The sequence below is a fragment of the Gigantopelta aegis genome, chromosome 12 (assembly GCF_016097555.1).
Source record: "Gigantopelta aegis isolate Gae_Host chromosome 12, Gae_host_genome, whole genome shotgun sequence".
In the NCBI taxonomy this organism is placed as follows: domain Eukaryota; kingdom Metazoa; phylum Mollusca; class Gastropoda; order Neomphalida; family Peltospiridae; genus Gigantopelta; species Gigantopelta aegis.
Window position 1 is genome coordinate 6628484 of NC_054710.1, and position 20985 is coordinate 6649468.

At 36.9% G+C, this 20985-nt stretch overlaps 1 protein-coding gene across 2 annotated transcripts in view; it reads right to left on the minus strand.

Moving 5' to 3' along the window:
* Window positions 1-3982: 3982 nt before the first annotated feature.
* Window positions 3983-20985, minus strand: part of LOC121386930 (transmembrane protein 145-like) — a 58307-nt gene continuing 41304 nt past the window's right edge. For both annotated transcript variants that reach the window (XM_041517982.1, XM_041517981.1), the window contains exons 6-13: window positions 20829-20900; window positions 18792-18941; window positions 16370-16542; window positions 14750-14922; window positions 13047-13167; window positions 11024-11083; window positions 8372-8557; window positions 3983-5456 (exon numbers count right to left, since the gene is read on the minus strand). In XM_041517982.1, coding sequence (XP_041373916.1) covers window positions 5256-5456; window positions 8372-8557; window positions 11024-11083; window positions 13047-13167; window positions 14750-14922; window positions 16370-16542; window positions 18792-18941; window positions 20829-20900 — 1136 coding nt within the window. In that variant the 3' untranslated portion in view covers window positions 3983-5255. The remainder of the gene's footprint in view (window positions 5457-8371; window positions 8558-11023; window positions 11084-13046; window positions 13168-14749; window positions 14923-16369; window positions 16543-18791; window positions 18942-20828; window positions 20901-20985) is intronic.

The following is a 20985-nucleotide window of genomic DNA, read 5'->3' on the forward strand; positions in this document are numbered from 1 at the left end:
AAAGGGGCATAAAAAATGTTTGTCAAAATATCGGTAATTGTGAATGTTCCTTTCATCACAAACATAAATGAAATATTTCTGGGGTACTATGTACAGAATCACATTGTATAACTTAGCACTAAGCAAAAGCCAAAAAAGTCAAATAAATGCATAAGAAGCAAGGGGCCATTCAACAATTATACAATCTTCTGGTATTGCAGAATTATTATTATTATTATTTAAAATTTTTTAAACTAGGCCATGTATAGTGTTTTGATGATGAGTGGAAGGGCTTTGACAACCGTGTTATGCAATAATAAAGGGAGGGGAGGAGTGCCAGATTTAAGGTGGGTGGAGGCATGCAGGGGCTTGGACCCCCACAAATTTAATAATTTTTTCACATTTAGATTACACAATCAGAGGAATCCCTTTGGGAACGCCATTGCCCCCCTCCCCCAATTGATTTTCTGGATCTGCCACCGAGGAGCAGCGGCAGATTTAAGGGGGGGGGGGGGACATGCAGGGACCTGGGCCCTCATAAACTTAGTAATTTTTTCACGTGTACATTACAGAATCTGAAGAATCAATTTGGAAACGTCATTGCCCCCCCCCCCCCCCCCCCCAAATTGATTTTCTGGATCTGCCACTGAGGGGTCATAGCAATGTTATAAAATGTTACATGGGGAGATGGGGTAAAAAGAAGCACCCTGATTTTGTATTATACATGTATAATTGCTGAATGACTCCCAGTTAACGATCAGGGGCCTAATTCACTAAACTCGCAACTTTGCGATCTCATAGTGCAATGCTAAAAGACTATCAAAGAGAATGCTTTGTTGTCTAGCAGAGCCTAAGTGACCTTTGTGAATTAGGCCCCAGATACTGAGTACCAACACAAGTTGAATTAAGTTCGTTAGAATATGATACATATTGTATATTGTGTAAAATAAATCGGAATAATAATAACTGAAGTAATAAGACGCTAGTAACCTATACCCTGTCCCAGTTTCCACTAAATAAAATAAAATAATACTAATGTTAAACAAAATATTAATGTTAAAGGCTGTTCATAATTGGGGGGGGGGGGGGGGGGACATTCATGAGTTAATTCCCTTTACATTTTTATTTTTCATAAATGTTGAGCATTCCAATTCCTGTTTTGAACGAAACTCTCTGGCAAACTTGAAAGTCAAAGGTTGTACCCACCACAGGCATGCTTGAACAGTTGTCTGATAGAATCATACTAAACCATTTACCATCCCATACCCATTTTAAATTTTAAAATATCAAACGAGCCTTTTTCAATGATTAATTCTAAAACTACCCTTATAAAATACTCTGAAAATGTATAATTAATTTTAAAAATTAATAAAATATGCCTGTTTTATATTTTACAATTAATTTATTAAAGCAAGTACATTAATTACATTTATTTTATTCCAATTAACTATTTTCGTTTTGTTTTAGCCCTGAAAATTACCAGTTAAAGAACCAGTCAAAATAGCAAAAAAATGGCTTACTGAACTTAGGGCTGGCCATGCCCAATTGCCTGGTTTAAATAAATACATTATTTTGTGGATTGTGGATATATAAAAATTGCACCCACCCACCCCACTGCGATAATAAATTCTGGAACCACCCTGCAGTGACATGAGCAAAATCATATTTGTGTTACAGCAGGTTATAACCACATGTAAATAAAATAATACTATACGATAAGGCGCATTGGAAATAGATATAAAAAATATACATTTGATATCAGTCTTTCGTTGAGGTGAAAGAGTCTTTGTGCTGTTATCACAGTAGTGCGATTTAGATGGTTCTTATAATCTTTCAGCAATGGTTTATTTATATTCTTCTAAAAACGTAGGGGAACCTGAAATATTAATGTTAATATCAACTATTAGACCGAACATACGTTTTGACCACAGGCATCCTAGTAAAGAACGTTCAGGTCTGTTTATCAACACACCGAAACACATTCCATAGTTTGCATGTGCATCACACAGTTGCCCCGTACACGAGCGTGGGGTGTCATTCTCGATTTTGACAATTTCCAGGAAGGTCAATTAATCATTGTCGAACATTATTTCTATCAATCTTTTTCATTCTGTTGATCATACAGTTGTTATTTTTTTGTTTTTAGTCATTTTTATTGTTTCAATTTGCGATTTACTGATAAAAAAACATCAACTTTCAAATTTCACTTCCGACACCAATCTTCCTTCAATATCTTTGGTGGTCATAAAACCTACTGTAATACTGAACTACCCATTGTAATGTTTACCCAGTTAATTCACTATTATCATATAACCATTCCCCACAGCTAATATACCTTACAATTTTGGCAATTGTAAATTCTTATTAGAGTTCCCCTACTTTTTTGGAAGAGTATATTTTGAGTCAGGGGAGATAATTGAACAACATTATTTATTTACAAGACAGGGGAGATAACTTATCACATTTCAGTCATCTCAAGTAAAATTGGAGATTCACTAACCACTAACTAACCCACTGTCCTGGACACACAACCCAGATAGCTGAGGTGTGTGCCCAGGACAGCGTGCTTGAACCTTAATTGGATATATGCATGAAAATAAGTTGAAATAAAATGAAAATTGGAGATAACTGAGCAATATATTATTTACAAGTCAGGGGAGATAACTTGTCACATTTCAGTCATCTCAAGTTAAATGGGAGAATACTGAGCAATATGTTATTTATTTACAAATTAGGGGAGATAACTTCCACATTTTTAAACATCTCAGGTAAAACAGGCATCAAAATAAGTATAGTGTGCGGTAATTAACATATGTACAGGATATCACAAAATATGGACCATATACATGTAACCCTTAGGTTACGACATACATATAAAAATTTATAATTAATTAATAATAATATAATAAATTTGATCATTTGCATAGCGATAAAACTCCACGCTCGTGTATGCTTGGAGCGCATTACATATCTATCAATGGATGATTAAAACAACACACAATATATAGAGAATAACTGGTTACTGTCTTAAGATATCGGCTTTATGCTGGTTATCAAGACAATCTCTAGTTATCTGTAGACGATATTACCCCATTTAAACATATGACGTCATATTAATGTGAGGTGGTGACGTGAGGTCATTAGACAAAGTTTTAAATTAATATATTGTTATTAAAACCTTCATTTTAAAAGCTATCACAGATCAAAATTTTCACCACCTCGGGTGTACTTTTTCTATCATACATGACCGCATATGATGCAGTCTTATAATAACATTTTATTATCAAGTTTGGACAGAAAACGTAGAGCTGTACACGCAAACTCTTTAACTCTCTGAAAAAATAAAAAAATATTTTTTCCCTGTTATGAGAGACCTCTGGGGAAATGAATATTTAATTTATAGAAATTATTAAATGAGCTTGTGTGTCGTACTGATTTTACGAAACAAGTGTCACAAATACATGAATCCTGACAGGAGTTTCGTAAAATCAGTACGACTCGCACGCACGTGTAATAATTTCTTTATTATCCATATTATTATTGATGTTTTCTTTATGAATAACAAGACCCAACTACCATTCTCCAAAACTAAATAACTCCTAAGCAATATAATTGTTTATCCAAGCTATATCATATATCGGAGTATTTATGACTTGTGGGTTCTTATTTTATATTACACAGTATTGCATATTATATCTGATTTCACAAATTACATACCCTATATAATACATTTATAACTCGACAGAAGTATGGTACATATTTTATATTATATTGCATATTATTGACATCTCAGTATTTCTAGTTATCTCTTTCTCTCTCTCTCTCTTTTTCTGTCCATCTGTCTCTCCCTCTCCTCACCCCCTTCTCTCTCTCCCTCTCCTCTCCCCACCCCTTCTCTCTCTCCCCACCCCCTCTCTCCCTCCCCACCCCCTTCTCTCTCTCTCTCCTCTCCCCACCCCCTTCTCTCTCTCTTCCCACCCCCTTCTCTCTCCCTCCTCTCCCCACCCCCTTCTCTCTCTCTCCATCTCTCTCTATCCATCTCTCTCTCTCTCTCTCTCTCTCTGTGTAGTGCTGCAGATTATAGGGTTCAGTTAGGGGCGTCACGATACACTGATGCATCACGATACTACTGTTGATGATACGATAGCCTTGCTTGTGTATCGATTCCTATTTTAATTCTGTATTCAGTTACCAACAACAATTTGTACTTTTATGTACTTACTGGCAAGTTATTTCCTTCACAAAAACCAACAGTGGACAGAGAATATGCCTGAACTGTGTTTAATCGGCTTGCTTATGTCAGTGATGTGGTATTTCTACATTAAAACTGTTTAATCAGTGGTTCACTTTTATCAAGTTTATTTCTTATTTTTAAATCACTTCACATAAGCTCCAACTTCTTATTTTACAGGAAAACATTATGAATCTGGTATTGTGATATGTATTGTATCATGAGCTATGTATCGCAACGCGTATCATATAGTGAGATAGGTGTATCGTGACACCACTAAAACTCTTGTCACAAATTAAAACTGTTAACACATTCAATTTAATTAAAAGTCTGAGGGACAAAATCTACAAACCGTGCTTCTGTCTGACGTGTGTTTAACTACATACATTTACAATGATTAAATACCTCTGCTTACAAGCTACTTTGTTCGGTTAACATTGCAAGTCACAGGATTTCAAACTTCATGGGAAACAGTTTATATTATTTATGTTGAAGAGTTATACTCGATATAATAATCCTGGGATTTTTTTTTTTCGGTTCCGTGATTTTACTGACATGGTAGGATTGTTACCGTGACATCCAGAGGCCTTCATGTTTGTTTACACTAAAATTAATTCAAGTGACATAACTCACGTAATTAAAATCTGGATGTGTTTTAAATCAACCAGTTTTGAAAATGTCCTACATTGAAACATATTCAAGGGACATAACTCATGTCATAACTTACACTGTTATTTCAGTCGGGAGGGTTTTAAATCAACTGGTTTTAGCTTTTGTAGACAAACAATGTATATTTCCTACACTGAAACATATTCAAGGGACATAACTCATGACATAACTTAAACTGTTAATTCAAGCAAACCATTCAATTTAATTAAAAGTTGGGACATTTTCAAATCAACCGGTTTTAGCTTTTGTAAACAAATAATGCATATTTTCTACACTGAAACATATTCAAGGTACATAACTCATGTTATAATTTAAACAGTTAATTCAGGCAAACCATTCAATTTAATTATTCTCGATGTTTTCAAATCCACTGGTTTTAGCTTCTTTTAGAATTACTCGTGGCTTGGAACAAAGCATCATAACTCGGAGGCACGGAGAGTTCCGACAATTCTTCTGCGACAGGTGGCGCTGTAGCAGTAATCGGCGGAAGTCTGCTGGGAACTCTGTTGGCCTCGTCAGGAATAAACTGTCTGGTGGCGCCACCTACAGGTGGAAGAAACCCATTGGAAATTGGAGTCTGAAAAATAAGCACAAGTTAATGTTACACTTTGTTTCATTTTAATGGAAGGAAGGAACCGTTTCATTTAACGACACACTCAACACATTTTATTTACAGTTATATGGCATCAGACATATAGTTAAGGACCACACAGATATTGAGAGAGGAAACCCGCTGTCGCCACTTCATGGACTACTCTTTTCGATTAGCAGCAAGAGATCTTTTATATGCACCATCCCACAGACAGGACTGTACATACCACAGTCTTTGTTACACCAGTTATGGAGCACTGGCTGGAACGAGAAATAGCCCAATGGGCCCACTGACATGGATCGAACCTAGATCGATCGCTCATCAGGCGTGTGCTGTACCACTGTTTCATTTTAACACACCACTAGAGCATATCGATTAATTGTCAGATAGTGGATGTCAAAAATATGACAATTCTGACACGTAGTCTAGCTATTTTTGCACAGATGACACCACTAGAGCACATTTATTAATTGTTGGCTATTGGGTTATTTAAATCTCTGTTATTTTCATCTCTCCTAAGTTCAAAGGCCATAACTGTGAAAATTAAATCTCTGTTATTTTCATCTCTCCTAACTTCAAACGGCCATAACTGTGAAAATTAAATGTCTGTTATTTTCATCTCTCCTAACTTCAAATGGCCATAACTGTGAAAATTAAATCTCTGTTATTTTCATCTCTCCTAACTTCAAACGGCCATAACTGTGAAAATTAAATCTCTGTTATTTTCATCTCTCCTAACTTCAAACGGCCATAACTGTGAAAATTAAATCTCTGTTATTTTCATCTCTCCTAACTTCAAACGGCCATAACTGTGAAAATTAAATCTCTGTTATTTTCATCTCTCCTAACTTCAAACGGCCATAACTGTGAAAATTAAATCTCTGTTATTTTCATCTCTCCTAACTTCAAATGGCCATAACTGTGAAAATTAAATCTGTCATTTTCATCTCTCCTAACTTCAAAGGCCATACTGTGAAAATTAAATATTTGTTATTTCATCTCTCCTAAGTTCAAAGGCCATAACTGTGGGGGAAAAAAACCCATACATAAAAATACATTTAAATCATTACATGCATACCAGTTCATTAAATGTTACCTAAAAATACAGTCATAAACAAGCATTGTTAATTTTGACATACAGCCTTAGAGAGGAAACCCGTTACATTTTTCCATTAGTAGCAAGAAATCTTTTATATGCACAGCCAGGACAGCACATACCATGGCCTTTGATATACCAGTCATGGTGCACTGTCTAGAATGAAAAATAGCCCAATGGGCCCACTGACGAGGATCAATCCTAGATCGACCGCGTATCAAACGGGCACTTTATCTCTGGACTACATCCCGCACTCGTGTACAGAAAAACCCCAGGTACTAAATAGTTATTAAAAGTTCAAATCAGCAATTTGTAGTGTCTATCTCTATCCCGGTGAACTAGACAATAGGTGCATGATTCAGGGCTTCTAGATTATGGTAGCCCCACTCCCGTGGCTTGTGATATTCAACGTTGCGCTAGTAAATAACTACTATTGCCATGCCCGATGGCTAGTGCTTTTTTTGGGGGGGGGTGTCAAATGCTGCATTTCAGTGTATTTTGTAAATGTGAATATCCTGCCCATTCCTTCCCTCAAATCTAAGGGTTTTTAAGCTCTAGCTATCTCCATTAGATGACAGATCCATCTACATCTATTCTTATTAGTAAAATTGTATTTACCTAAAGTAGGGCTAGTGAATTTTTAATCATGGCCAGTACATTTTTAAAATCACTGATCCCATGGCTAGTGGATTTTTGTAACAATTTTAGCAGCCCTGCATGATTCTTACAATCCATTTCATTCTTATATTCATATATTTCTAACTGATTGTGTAATTGGCAGTTGATCAGTTATAACTCATAGTTGATGAATATTCATATATTTCTAACTGATTGTGTATTTGGCAGTTGATCAGTTATAACTCATAGTTGATGAATATTCATATATTTCTAACTGATTGTGTAATTGGCAGTTGATTGGTTATAACTCATAGTTGATGAATATTCATATAATTCTAACCGATTGTGTAATTGGCAGCGGATCGGTTATAACTCATAGTTGATGAATATTCATATAATTCTAACCGATTGTGTAATTGGCAGTTGATCAGTTATAACTCATAGTTGATGAATATTCATATAATTTTAACCGATTGTGTAATTGGCAGCGGATCGGTTATAACTCATAGTTGATGAATATTCATATAATTCTAACCGACTGTATAACCACAGGTTCATCGGTTATAACTGATACCTGTAGTTTTAAACAATTCTCAACACTTATATTAACAGCTATTACAGTGGAGATATCATGGAGGTTTCACGATTGACCACATCATTCCTGTTACGGGTAGTGATATGTCACCACTTTTAATAAACAACTACTTCGGAGAATACAGCCATCTTGTAGTCACGGACTGTGTCGATCTGCGAAACTAGCTAAACGATTAGCGCTGTTGCCGAATGTTATTAATGTGCCCAATTTATGAAGCCTGTGTGTTATAAACGTGGGTGTTTAAGCATTGAAAACTGTGGTAGTTACATGCATGTAAGACATAAAGAGGCTTTGTAAATTCAGCTCATTACGCTTATTCGTAATAGTAATGGTGTGGTTTGTGCAATAACTCTATTAAACTACTCACGTCTACGTATTTTGGTGGTGGAGTGTTGCTGTTAATGAAAATATTAAACTACTGACGTCTACGTATTTTGGTGGTGGAGTGTTGCTGTTAATGAAAATATTAAACTACTGACGTCTACGTATTTTGGTGGTGGAGTGTTGCTGTTAATGAAAATATTAAACTACTGACGTCTACGTATTTTGGTGGTGGAGTGTTGCTGTTAATGAAAATATTAAACTACTCACGTCTACGTATTTTGGTGGTGGAGTGTTGTTGTTAAAGCCGTTACTGGTTTGTGATCTGGACTGGTCAGAGTATGTGTGTGACACCAGAAACAGATGAGAGAAGTCCGGTGCCGTCCCCGGGGAATACGAGTTTGACATATCGACCGGGTCGGCGGTATCAGCCTCTGTACCGTCCAGTGATCCAATCTGTAAGAAAAGGAAAAGAGATGATAAATTACTTTATTATCCACGTAGTTCAAGATATTCAGGGATATATAACCAGTATGACCCACATGTGTCATAATGTTTTTACATGCACAACAAATAACGTAATTTTGTGAAGCGATGTCATAACTTAATGCGGCTTCCCCAGTGTAAACGCTTATCAAAATGATGTCATTTCGGGAAATAATATTGTTTCATCGTCTCTTTTTAGTTACCTTTGAAACGTTTTGACATGGACCTAGCTTGTTATTCATGAAAATAATATTTTGGATAATGTGAATAATAAAGAAATTATTACACTTGCGTGTGAATTATACTGATTTTACGAAACTAGTGTCAGGATTCATATATTCATATATACAAAAAAATCCTGACACTTGTATCATAAAATCAGTATGACACATGAGCTTGTATAATAATCTCTATGTCCACTGGATCAGTGTTATTGGCCTCTGTATCGTCCAGTGATTCAATCTGTCCAAGAGGATAAGTTACTTTATTATCCACATGGTTCAACATAACCGAGTTAATAATAATCATACGAAGCACACGTGTAATAACAAGTGTTATTATCCACGTGGTTCAACATAACCGAGTTAATAATAATCATACGAAGCACACGTGTAATAACAAGTGTTATTATCCACGTGGTTCAACATAACCGAGTTAATAATAATCATACGAAGCACACGTGTAATAACAAGTGTTATATCCACGTGGTTCAACATAACCGAGTTAATAATAATCATACGAAGCACACGTGTAATAACAAGTGTTATTATCCACGTGGTTCAACATAACCGACACGTTAATAATAATCATACGAAGCACACGTGTAATAACAAGTGTTATTATCCACGTGGTTCAACATAACCGAGTTAATAATAATCATACGAAGCACACGTGTAATAACAAGTGTTATTATCCACGTGGTTCAACATAACCGAGTTAATAATAATCATACGAAGCACACGTGTAATAACAAGTGTTATTATCCACGTGGTTCAACATAACCGAGTTAATAATAATCATACGAAGCACACGTGTAATAACAAGTGTTATTATCCACGTGGTTCAACATAACTGAGATAATAATAATCATACGAAGCACACGTGTAATAACAAGTGTTATTATCCACGTGGTTCAACATAACCGAGTTAATAATAATCATACGAAGCACACGTGTAATAACAAGTGTTATTATCCACGTGGTTCAACATAACCGAGTTAATAATAATCATATGAAGCACACTTGTAATAACAAGTGTAATGACATCATTTTGGGAAGCGACGTAATGTTATGACGTTGCGTCTCCAGTCCTAGCTCCAACTGTGCATGTGAAATATGACCTCGTCTCCTTTTAGTTATGGTCAAAAGATTTTGAGACGACTCTTATTATTCATAAATAAAAAAAATAATAATATGAATAATAAAGAAATTATTACACTTGCGTATGAGTCATATTGATTTTACAACATGAGTGTCTTGCTCGCTCTCACTCAGGTAATATACCAAAATCCCGACACTCATTTCGTAAAATAAGTACAACACACAGGCTTGTTTAACAAACTAAAAATACCGGTAATATACAGATGAAAACCGTAAGGGAAGACAAAAATAGTAACAGTAAATATTAGTGATGTCCCAGACTACTGTTAATTTGATATTTGAATATTAAACAAAAACAATTTAATTATATGGAAAATTAATATTTTAAATTAATATTAAACCCAAATCAGAATCTGGGAAAAATTAATATTTAAAAATAAAACCCAACCCAGAATGCTGAAAAATTAATATTTAATATTAAACAAACTGAGAATATAGGAGAATTAATATTTTAATATTAAACCCAATACAGAATATTGGAAAATTAATATTTAAAAATTAAACCCAACCCAGAATGCTGGAAAATTAATATTTACTAGTAAACAAACTGAGAATACAGGAAAATTAATATTTAATATTAAACAAACCGAGAATACAGGAGAATTAATATTTAATATTAAACAAACCGAGAATACAGGAGAATTAATATTTAATATTAAACAAACCGAGAATACAGGGGCCCATTCACTAAACATCATAAATTTATGTCTGCTATTAGTAGCAGCTATAACGATAGTGTGTTTACACGTGTTTGGCCTCTACGTGTATTTCACACAGAAAATTGCATCATTACGGAAGATGAAGCATTTTAAGAACAAAAGAAAATGATATATGTGTACTTCTAACTATATTTGTTAAACAATAATAGTAATAAGAATTGTGGTTTAGTCGTAGATTTACGTTTACGTGCAAAACTAGGCTTACGATGTTTTGTGAAATTGGGCCTAGGACAATTAATATTTTAACATTAAACCCGACCCAAAATAATCGTACATTAACATTTTAGCATGACACAAACCGAGAGAAGGTGAGACGAAGATAAAATGTAAGTTTTCACCTGTGTTGTTCTAACGTGGTACGGGAAGTTGGTGTTCGCTGCTGCTGGCCTAGTCAGAACCTGAAAGAAAAAGATTTTAAAAATGTATAATTAAAGGGACAGACCCTAGTTTTTAAACACTAAGGCATATTTTTACTATTAGAGCCGTTTATGATCACTGAAATCAAACATTACTTATATTTTATTATTTAAATGATCCATTTCCATATAGAACCGAAGTGTTTCTGGTCATCCTGTTTTATTTAATATCACAAAATGCATATTTCATATTTTTAAAAACACACATGCGTCTGAGAAGTAGCGGTTATTAATTATAGTTCAAGTCTATATTTTAAGGATATTTTCCGGTTTTAACGTCACGGACTCTTGTTTCACTCTGTTGTAACTTTATCCAAGTGTGTTACAGGTTTGTAGATTAACTAAAACTTAGTGTCCATTTTCACAAGTTGAAACTTGGGTCATAACTAAAACTTAGTGTCCATTTTTACGAGTTGGAACTAGGATCTGCACCTTTAAACCTGTGATATCATAGTACCTAATATTTCAAGGCTAGTTCTGGATCAGCAGAAAATTTTGCCAAATTACATTTTAAACTTCCAAATTTTATAGATACCCAGTTATTATGTAACAAAATATCAATTAATACTAGAAATTCTTTTTCGCCAAATTAAAATACAATTCACCAATTGTTTTTCAAAATTCGCCAATATGGCGAGTGTCAGAGCTAGACCGGTATTTAACAACTTTCTATTGATAATTCTATTTCAGTTCACATCATTCAGGGTCCGTGTTTATAAAACGTTAGTCTAGACTACAATCTTTACAGGCACGGCAGAAGCAAGTAGACATGGGGGCGGGGGGCTGACAGATTGGGGGGCTGACTGAGATTGAGGGCACAAAGAAAAGTTGTTACGGTGGTTCGGGGGTATGCTCCCCTGTAAATTTATAAAAACTAGATGATCTGAAATGCAATTTCCTGCATTCTGCAAGTTAAATTTATCTCTGCCTTAAGATATATGCCAATAATATTTTTTATTCAGAATTATTGGGGGGGGGGGGGGGGGAGGCTAGAGCTCTTCGGAAAAGCTCCTCAATAATGGTAAAATGTTTACATTTGGTGTACATGCATTAGCTGCCAGTATATAAAGCTCTCAAAGTAAGTAGACATGGGGGGGGCTGACTGAGATTGAGGGCCTGACTGAGACTGAGGGCGCAAAGCAAAGTTTTTAAGGGGTTTCAGGGGTATGCGCCCCTGTAAATTAAAAATATATATAGATGTAACCAGTGTTGCGTGTTCGGTTAATAGCGGACAAAATCGCACAAACATTTTTCAGAATAGTCTGATGAATGTCTCTTTAAATTTAACGTCATAAAATATGTATGGTCTCACTAAACATTTTTCAGAATAGTCTTGTTGTATGTCTCTTTAAATTTAATGTCATAAAATATGTATGGTCTCACTAAACATTTTTCAGAATAATCTTGTTGTATGTCTCTTTAAATTTAACATCATAAAATATGTATGGTCTCACTAAACATTTTTCAGAATAGTCTTGTATGTCTCTTTAAATTTAACGTCATAAAATATGTATAGTCTCACTAAACATTTTTCAGAATAGTCTTGTTGTATGTCTCTTTAAATTTAACATCATAAAATATGTATGGTCTCACTAAACATTTTTTGCTCGCTAACATTTCCTTATTTACAATATATCACTGCTACAATGTCTGTAATGCTTGAAACTGAAAGCAACAAAGGAAGGAAATGTTTTATTTAACGACGCACTCAACATATTTTATTTATGGTTATATGGTGTCGGACATATATGGTTAAGGACCACACAGATAGTGAGAGAGGAAACCTGCTGTCGCCACTTCATATAGACTACTCTTTTTGATTAGCAGCAAGGGATCTTTTATATGCACCATCCCATAGACAGGACAGCACATACCACGGCCCTTGAGGTACCAGTCGTGGTGCACTGGCTTGAGCGAGAAATGAAACGAAAAGGAGGAAACTCACAAGGAAGAAGACATGTCCGGCGAGACCGATGAACAACTCGACACCGTTCACCGTCTTTTCACGCATCCACTGCGGCAGTGCGAGGTTCGATATCAAAATTATTAGAGGTGTCGCAAAAAACCTGAAAAACACACACACACACAAAAATATACATTAAATCATCAAATGCATACCAGTTCATGAAATACAATCTGTCTAAAGAGATGGAAAATTAAAATAAAACCCAGATAGAAGGCAAGACGTCTAGGAGACGGACACTCCAAAATCAAACCAACCCACTGGACAGAATGGACTCATCAGCCCTGTAAAGCAACCTAAGAGAAGGGACTCTGAAATCAAACCAACCCACTGGACAGAATGGACTCATCAGCCCTGTAAAGCAACCTAAGAGAAGGGACTCCAAAATCAAACCAACCCACTGGACAGAATGGACTCATCAGCCCTGTAAAGCAACCTAAGAGAAGGGACTCTGAAATCAAACCAACCCACTGGACAGAATGGACTCATCAGCTCTGTAAAGCAACCTAAGAGAAGGGACTCTGAAATCAAATCAATGCTGACTTGCAGGATGGCTCTAAGGGTCAAAGGCTAAGAGAGATAACTCTACAAAAATCACAGCTGAAGTCGGAATGCCCTAGCCGAAGTGGCGCGAACTAGAAATAGGAGGCTTACGCAACAACCTTCAAATGATGATCACAGAAGAAGATTACATGCATACCAGTGCATTAAATGTTACCTAAAAATACAGTTAAGAACAAGCATTCTGATAGTACTACCGGGCCCAACAAATTTTCATATCTGCTAAATTCAGGGGCCATAACTCTGGGACAAATGGGTAAATCGCCATGAAAGTCAAATATAATCTGTAACAGTACTTGATAAAGCTACATGTACACACAAAATTTCAGCTCAATATATGTGTATCTCAAGGCACATCTCAAAACAAATCCGGAAAACAAATTTCCGTATCTCAAGGGCCATAACTCTGTGAAAAGTGGGTAAATCATCATGAAAGTTAAACTTGATCTGTAACAGAACATGATAAAGCTATTCACAAAATGTCAGCTCAATATCTTGTGGTACTGTAAAAAAACAAAACATCTGGAAAACTATATGTGGGACAGACGGATGGACAGACACAGACAGAAGGACGGAGATGAAACCTATAGTCTCTCCAGTTAGACCTGTAGGGGACTAATAATACTGGGATATTATTATATGCTAAACTATAGGCATAATAATCACTGCACATAATATTCTGTACACCACATCAGCCCTCAAATAAATGAAAATTAAATGGGCAATGACAAACAATTTTGCGGAACCCCTTTTTGGTCTTGTAAATCACATCTTAAATTTAATGCATAAAAGGAAAACGATAATGGAAAACTAGACATGCACCATAATCTTTGATATACTGATCTAAGGGCAATGATTGGGACAGAAAAACAGCCTATATATGGGACTTATTAGAGGCTGTTAAATAATGCTGCTGTTTTAAAGCCTAGAATGACAGACAAGTTTTCATTAGTATGAGATTTCTGTACACGCTGATATTTAATTGTATTTTCTTCAAAACAAATTTTTATGACATTATTTTGTGCATTGGCTGACCCCTCTTCTCATGATGGTATTTAGAGACTTGAAATCTCGGCTAATACACATCGATATATGTGATAAAAATATTAAATTACAATACTTACCATATAGTATAGAAAATGGTAAACGGGATGTAGAATTTTGCTTTTGATGGGTACTTCTTGAGGGTGAAAAACACCGCCAGCAGGAACCACAGCCAGCCAAAGAGATGGAGGGCAATTAAACCATAGCCTGCGGGACTCTGGTAAATGTACAACACTTGACCCGGATCAAACAGCTGAAATATATCAGAATATACTGTTTGGTAGGGGTTGGGGTAGAGGGAGAGGGAGAGGGAGAGAGAGCGGGAGGGGGAGGGGGAGAGGGAGGGGGAGAGGAGAGGGAGGGGGAGAGGGAGAGGGATGGGGATTGGGGGTTGGAAGGGAGAAAAGAGAGACCAAAACAGAGAGAGAGAGAAGGAGGGGATGGGGAGAGACGGAGAGAGAGAGATGGAGAAAAGGGAGAAAGAGAAGAGAAGAGGAGACAGGAGAGAGTGAAATGAGGGGGGGAAACGGGGAGAGAGAGAGAGAGAGGAGAGAGGGAGAGAGAGAGAGAGAGAGAGAGAGGGATAGGGAGAGGATGAGGATGGAGAGAGAGAGGGATGGCGGAGGGAGAGAGAGATGGAGGAGAGAACGGAGGGAGAGACAGAAACAGAAAAGATTGAAGAGAGAGAGAAGACAGTGAGAGAGACAGAAAGACATAGATCAGAGAGACCGAGGGGGGGGGCTGAAACAGAGAAGATCGAGAGAGAAACAGACACACAGAAAACTGACATAAGGAGACAAAAATATATATATAGAGACAGCGACAGAGAGAGAGAGAGAGAGAAAAAGAGAAGATCGATCGAAACGAGAGAGAGAGAGAGAGAGAAGAGAGAGAGAGAGAGAGAGAGAGAGGACACACAGAGACATTAAGAGATGGAGGAGAGAGAGGAGAGACAGAAACAGAAAAGATTGACAGAGAGAGACAGTGAGAGAGACAGAAAGACAGAGACAGAGACTGAAACAGAGAAGATCGAGAGAGAAACAGACACACAGAAACTGACATAAGGAGACAATATATATATATATATATATATATATAGAGAGAGAGAGAGAGAGAGAGAGAGAGAGAGAGAGAGAGAGAGAGAGAGAGAGAGAGAAGATCGACGAGAGAGAGAGAAGATCGAGAGAATATCGGAGAGAGAGAGAGAGAGAGAGAGAGAGAGGAGAGAGAGAGAGAGAGAGAGAGAGAGAGATGGAGGAGAGAGAGGAGAGACAGAAACAGAAAAGATTGACAGAGAGACAGTGAGAGAGACAGAAAGACAGAGACAGAGACTGAAACAGAGAAGATCGAGAGAGAAACAGACACACAGAAACTGACATAAGGAGACAATATATATATATATATATATATATATACAGACAGAGAGAGAGAGAGAGAGAGAGAGAGAGAGAGAGAGAGAGAGAGAGAGAGAGAGAGAGAGAGAAACAGAGAAGATCGAGAGAGAGAGAGAGAGAGAGAGAGAGAGAGAGAGAGAGAGAGAGAGAGAGAGAGAGAGAGAGAGAGAAAACAAGACACACAGAAACTGACATACGGAGACAATATTTTCGACATAATATATGCTAGTAAAGACGGCTATACTGTCGTGATATGGTAATATGGACATTGAGCCGTGCCGACCAAGTCGTGTAATGTAAACTGACCACAGCCTCCCAGATGAGGAGGACGATGTAGACGATGGTGTAGATGCAGGTGAACACTGTGAAGATGACAGTCTCCAGCGACTTGAGTTTGCCGCGCGTGATCGTGTAGCCACTCCCCATCAGGATGAGCATCAGCTGGAAGATCAGGTCCGCAGCCGACGAGAACACGCGAGCTGATCGGAGGAAAATAAAATAATTTAATAATTAAAAAATATATAAGAAATTTAACAATTAAAAATATAAGAAATTTAATAATTAAACAGACTGTTTAGAGTTTGTCGTGCGTGATCGTGAACCTGCTCCCCATCAGGATGAGCATCAGCTGGAAGATCAGGTCTGCAGCCGACAAGGTAAGAGTTCCTTATTTTCCCCATAACAATTTGAAAAAAATATTTGTTAGAATTATTTTAAGGTTAGGGTTTGAGTTTGCGATAGTTGTATACAATACCTTTTAAAACAATTTGTTCTATAAAACCAACATAATGTTTATATTTCGTAATTCAGTATTGCTATATGTTTTGCCTTTGAAAAATTAGACATTTTGACTATTCTGTGTAAAATTTCCTCCATAAGGTTGCTTTTGATGGTGCTTTTGGAAGAAATATAGCACAGAAGACAGAATGAGGCATTATGGGACTAAAATCTTCATTTTATTTCGTAGATGTTCGGTTCATTCCATCAAAATACACCCTATGAGATTTATAAGTATTAAGATACAGTCTCACTTGTTTATCCACTGCATGGTCGAGTGGTTGGAGTGCTCGACTACAGTCCCAATGGTCTGGAGTTCGAATCCAGGCCTAGCACTATATCGTTTGTAGTGTTTAATGCAATACCCAGTTAATATGGCTAATTCAATACTCTAAATGTGGGGGAAATACGAAACTCTTTCCCAAACGCATAACTCATCCCGAGCTGTTGTATTTCCAGCAGGCCATATTTTTTTCTTCCACGTTACTTTTGGCCTGTTAAGCCCCGGTCACACTGTCAAGGATCAGAACGCCTGGTTAGCCACGCATATGATCCGGCATCATTCTTGACAATCCGTAGACGTCTGTAGTTGTCCGTATTAAATTCCTGATCAATCGTAGTAGTACTTTTATGTCCGTGAAAATGTTTAACATGTCCAAAAAGTCATCACGGATCGAACAACCATAGTACATCCTTAATGATCCATAGAAGAACATAATACTAGTAAATCCGTTCTAATCCATAATAAACCATACTTAAACAGTACTTATCCGTACTTAATCGTAGTAATCCTCAGGCTCAATCCCCGTTCACACTATCAAGGATCAGGATGCCGGGTTAGCCACGGATATGATCCAGCATCATTCGTGACAATCCGTTGTGGTCCGTACTAAACTGTAGCGATCCGTAGCGACCCATAGCACTCCCCGTTGTCAACTAACCCCTGTCCTTAATAATCCTTGGTTTATCCATCGAAAACTGTAATTAAACCGTGGTGCATCTGTAGGGGACCGTAGATAGACTACTATCCAGGGTCATCCGTGAGGTTTTCATCCGTCGTGGATCCGGCCAGACGATTCTTGGCAGTGTGACCGAGGCTTTATGTTAAAACAAATTTACATCTGGGCATATTTTACTTCCTATTCAAGCCCTGTATTGTAAAAACATTAAATACTATGGTCGACAACAGTCACTCTTCGCACCCTTGTTTTGGCTTCGTACACAATTAATCAAACATATCCAATGGTAATTTTTTTGATATGATATATCTGACAAAAAAATGCTTTTTATTTCTTTCATCTTTTAAAACTGAAAATTAATACTTTGTCCAGAATTATGAAAAATGAAACCATACAGACAGTGCTGTAAACAAATATGAACTTTATTATAAAACATTTAAGGTTAACGTGTAATTTTGGTTGTTAAAAAGGCTCATCTAGTCACAAAACTTTTACAACTGGCAGCAAACTCTGAACAGTCCTCTTAAAATCTGTATAGTTGTATATTTCTTTCAACACTGTAGAATCTGCCCATAACTTTAAAAAGTTAGTTATTTGTTTAATAACATCACTAGAGCACAACAATTTATTAATCATCGGTTACTGGATGTCAAATATTTGGTAATTTTGACATATAGTTTTAGAGAGGAAACCCGCTACATTTTTCCATTAGTAGCAAGGGATCTTTTATATGCACCATCCCACAGACAGGATAGCACATACCACGGCCTTTGATATACCAGTCATGGTGCACTGGCTGGAACGAGAAATAGCCCAATGGGCCCACCGACGGGAATCGATCCCAAACCGACTGCGCATGAAGCGAGCACTCTACCACTGGGCTACATCCTGTCCTCAATCTGCCCATAATGTCCATCGTTGAATTTTCATTTCAAAAGCTGAGTTATTATTAGGAAAGGAAATGAAGATTAATTTGACAAGTCAACACATACCTGCTACTTTCGTCCGCCGCTCTGACCTTCCTGTCTGTGAGTATTTGCCGAATGCGACACACAAGAGAAAGATGTGGAACGTCCACAGTGTCACTGTCGTCAGATACATCTTGTATGTTGTGTGGAACAACTGGCGATCACGCAGAGCAGCTGAAATTTAAAAAAAAAAGGTGACCTTGACGTGTATATAACAAACACAAGACATCAGCATTAAGCCTCACGTGATTTACTTTATTATATTTATTCTCTATTATTAGTTAAAAATAACACTGCTATTTGTAATTATAATTAAAAATTACACTGCTGCACTAATAATATCCTCGCGGGACGGGTTTTGAAGCAAATAAGCAACGATCTCGCATAGTGTAGAAACAACAATGTTTTTCTGGTTATTATTGACAGAGACATATAACCTAATGTATATATATAATAATAATATATCATTAAAATATAAACATTAAATTCATTGATGATGATGATCACAGAGCTTGGTGCATGTACATTTAAGTTTCAAGCACACTGTCCTGGGCACACACCTCAGCTATCTGGGCTGCCTGTCCAGGACAGTGGGTTATTTGTTAGTTGGTTAGTGGTTCCCTTTGAGAAGATGGTGTAGTGGCCTTGCACCTACCCATTGAGCCTTTAAGAACTCGCTCTGGGTTGGAGCCGGTACCAGGCTGTGAATCCAGTACCTACCAGCCTGTAGTCCGATGGCTTAACCACTGCGCCATCGAGGCCGGTGTGCATGTACAGACATTTCCTTTTGGTTTCCACGCTAATGCTGATGCATAGCTTCTATACTCTTCAGTGGACTTGGTTTGAGTTTGGAGTTTTCCTTCTCCTAGGAGTGTTTCCTTACTAGGATTCTGAGCCTCTCCAGCCCAGTTTTGATTTTGGAGTTTGCTTCTCTTAGACAGTTGTCTTTCTTGAGTCACGTCCTCTGTCTGTCCGGTCCATATTAGTCTAGTCGCTACCCTTTGACCAGTCCAGCTTGGGTGACCCTACCAGGAGCTGATGCTCCAGCTGGCATAGCTCTCCGAGTCATTGAGACATGCAAGCTACCTCACCATGTCAAGGAATGTACCATGAGATAGATTACATTCAATATATAGTGAGATTTTTAGTTTTAGTTTTAGTTTACTTGTGTATACTGTAATATTCTAACCTTTTTGATGCGGTATATATTTTGAAGCGGAACATCCAGATAACTTCTGAATGACCAGTATATATAACACAAGATTGGCAAACTGAGGTCAAAATTAAGCATTAGCTCCTCCCTTTCTCTTTTGATGAACCGTTCCAAAATGCATCAAAATTAAATGCAAGAAATTGCACAATCTTTTACTTTTTGACTTAATCCTACAGGACATTAAACATTCATCAGGACCAGAAATGCTGCATTAATGATACATTAAAAAAAATGAAATACTTTTAGAAATTCATAAACATTTAAATTATTTTTCTACCAAAACTTATTTAAAGGTAATAACCCAAACAAAAATTGCAAGCTTAATAAATAGCTGGTAACAACCTTGCGGCAAGGTAGTAACTACCGCGTTTCGAGCTAGTATTTGGAACCTTTTTACAACCTTGTAATTGTTTAATAAATAGTGCTCACAAAAAGTAGGGGATACAGATTTTAAAACCGATTTATATAAACTGCAAGAGAGGGTACAATAATATTTATTAAATATTGTTTAACATATTTTGATCGACTATTGCATGTCAAACATATTATAATTTTGAGATAGTCTTAGAGAGGAAACAAGCTACATTTTTTCATTAGTAGCAAGGGATCTTATATATATGCACCATCCCATAGAGAAGATAGCACATACCACAGCCTTTGATATACCAGTCGTAGTGTATTGACTGGAACGAGAAATAGCCCAATATGGGCCCACTAACGGGGATGATCCCACACTGACGGCAATCGATCCAAGACAGACCGTGCATCAAGCGAGTGCTTTACCACTGGGCTACATTGTACCCCCGTAACATATTTTATTCAATAATGTAAACTTGTGTTAACTGTACCTGCACATACAATGGTCAGGCCAAAGATTATGAGATGTATCAGCAAGAAGGTGATATCGGTTGGCAAAATATCTGAAATACAAAATATAGTTACAGGTATTAATAAAGGAGAGGAAGGACATGGGTTTTTTAACGACGCACTCAACACATTTTATTT